Below are 6901 nucleotides of genomic sequence, written 5' to 3'. Positions count from 1 at the left end.
ATAATTAAACTACATACAGGTGAGGGTAATCAGTAATCTGGTTAACAAACAGAGGAATTATTAACTAAGGAGACAGGAACTAAACTGAAGAAAACAAGAACAATAACTCAATTAAATTAAATGTGACACTGACAGTTATGAATTTTATTACAGAATTTATAGTAGGCCTACATATTTCATAATTTATTTTACAACATAGACAACAATGGGTATTCCATTCCATTGATGCATTTCCGTGTTGTAATGTATGTTTTTGAGCCAACTTATAATATAAAAATATTTTTATTACAGAAAAATGACTTGGCACAGTTTCACAGAAATATCTCATATTTCATAGGAATATGGCTATTTTCTTTTTACCATATTCACTTGTAGTGCCTCGCCATAAGGTGCTACAACATCTGCAGTAAGACTGAGTGTACGCTTTACCCTGCTTATAAAATCAGTCATAAATACGAATTGCAATATAACATGCGGTTCCATTTTCCATAAAATTGTCAAGGTTTCACTAAAATTCACTGAAAACAAATGTCTGCTAGAGACTTGCTAGAAATTGCAGGATTTCACTATAATTATTCTCATCAAAATAAAAAAACAGAAACATCACAACACCACTGTGTATAAGAGAATAAGATTTTGAGTGTATCTTGCTTAAACACAAACACAACATGCCTAAATAAATCCTGTTTTCACAGAATATTAAAGCAACCCTAAGATACCAAAGCACATCACTTCACTGTAATGCATTAGTGCAACTTCCTCTTATAATCGGTCAAAACACTACTGGCTCGTTGATCATTCAGGATCATCCTTCATTTCTTGCCAATTCCCATTGGACCACTGGTCATGTCCCCAGCAATCTCATTTCCCGTCTGTAGCAATGACCCCAGGTTCCACAAGGAGCAAGTGGACAGAAGACAAAACCTTCGGCTGAAATGAAAGAGTATTTCAGGCACCAAGAAATACTGATTGAGGATTATGCAATATTCTGTCCTTTTGTCAGTAAGGAAATTATTTAAAGGCCATTTGCTGCAATACGAACAGTGAATCTGTTGTGTGTCAAAAAGAATGACACAGGAATAACGAGACAGGAAGTTATTTGTTCTACTTTATGGGGACATTTCACTAGTCATTTAAGATTTGATTTCCGTGTGAAAACGATTAATGAAAGCTGTCATGAATGCTCGGCTTATCGGAAGTCCTCTGCTGAAAACATGCCCTTGGCCCGTCGCAGGATGGAATCTTTGGAGGCGTCATACGGATGCTCTTTTGAAGGAATCTCCAGAACGGCCGGGATTGACTCCATGTGGGCATCTATAGCGTGACGAATCATCTCTGCGATGAACTGGTTGATGAGGATGATGCCAATGTCACTGCGAGCCAGCAAACTCCTGGAAATGAAGAACAGATATAATTTCAAGTCAAAAAATGACCTGTGTACTATAAATTATGCAAACTACTATTCTAAGTCAAAATTTGATTATTTGAAAACTATAAAATGCTAAAGTAATAAGGACATATATAGAGCTATGATGTCTAATAACAGACATAACAGATAGATAGACAGACAGACAGACAGATAGACAGATAAGATAGATAGACAGACAGACAGACAGACAGATAGATAGATTGATAGATAGATAGACAGACAGACAGACAGACAGATAGATAGATTGATAGATAGATAGACAGACAGACAGACAGACAGATAGATAGATTGATAGATAGATAGACAGACAGACAGACAGACAGATAGATAGATTGATAGATAGATAGACAGACAGACAGACAGACAGATAGATAGATTGATAGATAGATAGACAGACAGACAGACAGACAGATAGATAGATTGATAGATAGATAGACAGACAGACAGACAGACAGATAGATAGATTGATAGATAGATAGACAGACAGACAGACAGACAGATAGATAGATTGATAGATAGATAGACAGACAGACAGACAGACAGATAGATAGATTGATAGATAGATAGACAGACAGACAGACAGACAGATAGATAGATTGATAGATAGATAGACAGACAGACAGACAGACAGATAGATAGATTGATAGATAGATAGACAGACAGACAGACAGACAGATAGATAGATTGATAGATAGATAGACAGACAGACAGACAGACAGACAGATAGACAGATAGACAGACAGAAAGACAGATAGATAGATAGACAGATAGATAGATAGATAGATAGATAGATAGATAGATAGATAGATAGATCATAGGCAAGATCTCATACATATATGATTGCACATTTTTATGGCTGTTATTTGGATTGTAATAGGTATGATCTTAAATCATTCAGACATCAAATCCTGTCTTACTTGAAGGTCTCCTCTATCTCTGTGATGCTAGTGTCCTTTTCCACCACCAAGAAATTGGGTTTTCGGTTTTTGTTCAGCTCTCCGATCCCTCCGAGGAGGAATCCGGTACACGTGTCTTCATCCCCTATAACGGCGATTAATTTCCCCCGTCCAGGCATTTTGTCTTTTTTCTTATATTTGCTCAAATAACAGACGGAATGGATGAAATGTTTCTCTTTCCGTCCTGCAGGATCATATGCTCTAATCAGCTGACTACTGGAGAGCGGCACTTCCGCTTCGACTAATCCGTAAACGCCGCTGATCTGGGATCGGTGCTGCTCGTGTTAATTAATGTGCTGATTATGACAGCAAATCTGATCCTGAGTCAGATTATGTGCGCTAACAGCCTAAACACTGTCAGAATTCCGTAATCATACAAATATTCTAATCATTTCGCGGATATATCATTTGTTGTAGATTTCCGGGCATGTCAAATTTACAGAAAAAGCCATCTACCTTCTGAAACGACGTTATAAACACGCGACGCGCTGCTTGTCCGTCACGTGAGGCGGGGTGTGAAGGAAGACGGTGTAAATTCATCTGCACTGCCTAAAAATGGTAAATATAAAGTTTACTTTGGGGGCATTTGTTCATCTCAATGTTTCTTTTGATGAAAAGGTTTTGATGTGGTGTGCGCATGCGTACGGAAAACAGAAACGAGATAGAGATTGTAAATAATGTGAGCAAATAAGCAGTAAGCTCTGAGAAACCATTAGCCAGATGAGCTCTGCTAATGTTTATTTCCTGCATTATTTTGTGTTGAATTGCAGACCACCGCTCTGACCCAAGGTTTAGAGAGAATACCCGATCAGATTGGGTATTTGGTTATTAGTGAGGAGGGTGTACTTGCGGTAAGTCATTAAACACTTAATGTGCAGTAAAGTTCATCACCTTACATGTTGCAACCACATGACATAATGAGATTAAATGTGTTGAAACATAATCTTGAGTTCTAAAGAGCAAATTCCAATAGAATTGTCCAAGCAAATAGGACATATTAGTGTAATATATTATTTATATTACATAAATAAAAAATAAATATATGTGTGCATGTTTATGTGGTTTATGAGGACACAAATTTGTATAATAACATGGGTATGACAGGTATTACAACGAGAAGGTGATTTATGAGGACATTTTCAGTGTCCCCGTGATTCAAAAGGCTTATAAATAATTCAGAATGAGTTTTTTTGAAAATCTAAAAATGCACAAAGTTTCCTGTAAGGAGTAGGGTTGGTGTAGGGCAATAGAAAATACGATTTGTACAGTATAAAAACCATTATGCCTATGGAGAGTCCCCATAAACCATAAAAACAAACCTGCGTGTGTGTGTGTGTGTGTGTGTGTGTGTATATAGATAGATAGATAAATTTTGTCCTGTTACAGTCCGCAGGGGAGCTGGAGAATGACGAGCACACGGCAGGAGTGATCATGCAGATGGTCAGAACAGCTTGTCGTTTCAAATTGCATGGGACAGCCGAGCCCCCTTTCAAACGCATGTCAGGTAAGAAACATACATATTTTCACGTGGACCTCTATATCCCACATCCCACAACACAAGAAATGTGTTTGTCTATAATTTTTCATTTTGCATTTTTGTTCATAATACAATTTCCCCTTAGCTGTCATTACTGTAGTGTGTATATATATATATATATATATATATATATATATATATATAAACTTTTTATATTAACAAAATTATGCTTAAAACAATGGTGTAAATATCCTGATGTTATATTGTGTTTTGTTTTTTCACAGTGATGTTTGAAGACTACGTTTATGCTGTGACCATCTCCGGACAGAAAGTTTTTGTAGTCAAACGGCAGAACAACCAGCGGGAACCTGTTATTGTGTAGTAAAGAGGACAATATGGACTGATCTTACCCGTTATTACAAGCTCAAAATGGTGCCCTCACATTGAAATGACCCAGCCATTACAACCATCTGATGTTTAGCACAATCACACTCAGTTTCTTTTGTAAAAGATTTAATTACACCAATTTGGGGGTGGTGTCAGGTGTATTTGACCAGAGCCAGAGTAAGTTCATGTGTTTCTCTTGTACAATTACAATGTTACAGTCTGGTTAAGGGATTCATCTGATGTCTTTTAATGCAGGAGTAAATGCTGTCAATATTTTAGCCCCCATTTGTGCTTGGGTGGTCACATTTATGGTATTACTGGACTTATAATTTATGTGTATTTACATTTAACCCATACAATCCATTAACCTATGGTTTCCTCATACAAATACAGGACCTTAAGGACCTGCTTACCACATCATATTTTTATGCAGGAATCATAATAGACTGGAATCATGTATACAAACATGCATTCTTTGACAATGTTACACTGGGGGTTATAATTTCTTTAGAAGTTTCATATTTCAGTGTGAGACCTTGTAGTGAGGAGTTATATGAATTTATTTTCCCTTGGATCTGTGAAAGCTGAAATGTAAGTGCACTGAACCATTTTTACAGTCTATTTTCAAATGTGCTCAGTTAACATGCTTGAAATCACATCTTTGAATAATTGCATTAACAATAATATATTAAATAAAGTACTATGCATATTTTACTTCTTTTTTATTTTTTGGTTTGTAGAAAGTAAAGCATTGAATTATTTGTGGTTAAAACAATAAATGCTGAATAATAAAATATTATACTATAACCTTTATTTTAGAGCTTAAAATGTCTGTCATGGTTTTACCAGGCATAAAGCTTATACTGAATACTTAAAGTGAAATATAAATAAATACATTTCAATTATTCCACTCATGAACGTAATGTAGAACAAGAATAGTTTTTCTTTTACTAATTCTACTGAATTGACAAAAGTGCTTTTGTCTGACATAATCTTGTCTGAATGACCGTTACTGCATAATAAGTGCTATTAAAATGTAATAGTCCTTCATAAACTAGAAGGAAACTGGTTTTCCTATTATGTAGTCCTTTATGCTTTTATCCCCGTCTTCCCCTAAAATGGTACAATATACTTACCTTAATCTTTCATCTTTGTTTAATAGCAATACGTACTTATACTATACAAAGTCAAATGACTAATAAGATGATGAGGCTTTTAAAAAAAGTAATATATGGAAAGGGTGACAAAGAAAGGGGAAATTGGGAAGGAAAATACAGAAACGTGCGTTAGAACAGGAACTGATTACAAAGTCCTGAATGTGAAGCTGAAACAAACAGAACATTTCGACATGTCCTGTACTGCAACGTATCATATATTATTTATTTGCATCTGATTAGTGGTCCAGCACTTTTAGCAATTCTTCGTTCTTAATAGCTTGATAGTTTTCATATTCTTTAGATAAGCAGTCCCTCATTGAGATCCGTTCCTTGGGTGGCACATGTGGCTTGAAGATAACGCTCACTGCACGACAAAGAGGGGAAATTAAGCAATTTCTCAACATTTGTAAAAGCAAAAGAGTAAGGAAAGAAGATGTACTACTGTTAAGACACTAAGTAAACGTGACAATAAACTCACAGTCTGGCTTGCCAGATTGTGGCAGTCCTGTTTGTTAGCACTGCCCATCTCAGTTCAACCTCCTGTAGCTGAATAAAAACAGGGAGATGCTTTCAGAAACAGTGCCACAGTGCACAGTTTACTAAAACGTATTGGCTGTTATAGCACAAATCACTCCTAAGGTTTTGGAGAGTTTGCTTTACATGGCCTGTGTCATGGGTTTTTAAGAGTACGGCTGTCGCCGGCCAACGAGTTGGTGTTTTTTCAATGTATGCTTCAGACACGGGTCACGACGAGGCGTTCCCCATAGCGACCCCTAGAGGACGCAGTGTCTCGTTCCCTACTCAGGGAACCATGGTTACATAAGTAACCTGAGACGTTATCATTTCTCACATATTTTAAGAGTATTCTGATGGTGTAAAAAATATTCCAGAATTATGTTTACGGAAAGACAAGCGCGAGCTACAATAACAGTAGGAGGCAGTAGTGCACTTTTCATTTTGCGAATCCCAGTTAAGCACAATAAAGAAGAAGAACCTAATGCGGTTTAAACATAACTTCAGGCCTCATAATGTTTCCTTATGGAATAATCGGGGAAATTAAGCAATTTCTCAACATTTGTAAAAGCAAAAGAGTAAGGAAAGAAGATGTACTACTGTTAAGACACTAAGTAAACGTGACAATAAACTCACAGTCTGGCTTGCCAGATTGTGGCAGTCCTGTTTGTTAGCACTGCCCATCTCAGTTCAACCTCCTGTAGCTGAATAAAAACAGGGAGATGCTTTCAGAAACAGTGCCACAGTGCACAGTTTACTAAAACGTATTGGCTGTTATAGCACAAATCACTCCTAAGGTTTTGGAGAGTTTACTTTACATGGCCTGTGTCATGGGTTTTTAAGAGTACACAAGGTGGTCCACAGAAAAATTGTGTTAAAAATCATTTAAAAATGACCAAATTTGATCTTATATTTTCATTTAGCTTTTTTGTGTGTGTGTGTGTGATTATCATTTCTCACATATTTTAAGAGTATTCTGATG

General features: G+C 36.4%; 2 protein-coding genes across 2 annotated transcripts; one reads left to right on the top strand and one right to left on the bottom strand.

Moving 5' to 3' along the window:
• Positions 1-1189: 1189 nt before the first annotated feature.
• Positions 1190-2591, bottom strand: LOC107557307 (V-type proton ATPase subunit F-like). Its single transcript, XM_016240694.1, has 2 exons — positions 2347-2591; positions 1190-1391 (listed from the first exon to the last, which is right to left on the bottom strand). Exons 1-2 carry the CDS (start codon positions 2502-2504, stop codon positions 1190-1192), a joined length of 360 nt encoding a protein of 119 aa, XP_016096180.1. The 5' UTR covers positions 2505-2591.
• Positions 2592-2842: 251 nt separating this feature from the next.
• On the top strand, positions 2843-4958 carry LOC107557308 (ragulator complex protein LAMTOR4-like). The gene is made up of 4 exons (XM_016240695.1): positions 2843-2943; positions 3156-3236; positions 3772-3889; positions 4147-4958. Exons 1-4 carry the CDS (start codon positions 2941-2943, stop codon positions 4242-4244), a joined length of 300 nt encoding a protein of 99 aa, XP_016096181.1. The 5' UTR covers positions 2843-2940; the 3' UTR covers positions 4245-4958.
• The last annotated feature ends 1943 nt before the right edge of the window (positions 4959-6901 follow it).

Source organism: Sinocyclocheilus grahami, unplaced genomic scaffold, assembly GCF_001515645.1.
Source record: "Sinocyclocheilus grahami isolate Dianchi unplaced genomic scaffold, SAMN03320097.WGS_v1.1 scaffold597.1, whole genome shotgun sequence".
Taxonomy (NCBI): domain Eukaryota; kingdom Metazoa; phylum Chordata; class Actinopteri; order Cypriniformes; family Cyprinidae; genus Sinocyclocheilus; species Sinocyclocheilus grahami.
The sequence above is the reverse complement of the archived record's forward strand: the minus strand, read 5'-3'. Positions and strand labels throughout refer to the sequence as shown.

Bases quoted from the DNA above. Each gene is read 5' to 3' on its own strand.
- LOC107557307 (XM_016240694.1), bottom strand. From the start codon at position 2,504: ATGCCTGGACGGGGGAAATTAATCGCCGTTATAGGGGATGAAGACACG. The intron at 1,392-2,346 runs GTAAGACAGGAT...CTTCATTTCCAG, and splicing joins GAGATAGAGGAGACCTTCAA to GAGTTTGCTGGCTCGCAGTG.
- LOC107557308 (XM_016240695.1), top strand. The intron at 3,237-3,771 runs GTAAGTCATTAA...GTCCTGTTACAG, and splicing joins GTGAGGAGGGTGTACTTGCG to TCCGCAGGGGAGCTGGAGAA. The intron at 3,890-4,146 runs GTAAGAAACATA...GTTTTTTCACAG, and splicing joins CCCTTTCAAACGCATGTCAG to TGATGTTTGAAGACTACGTT.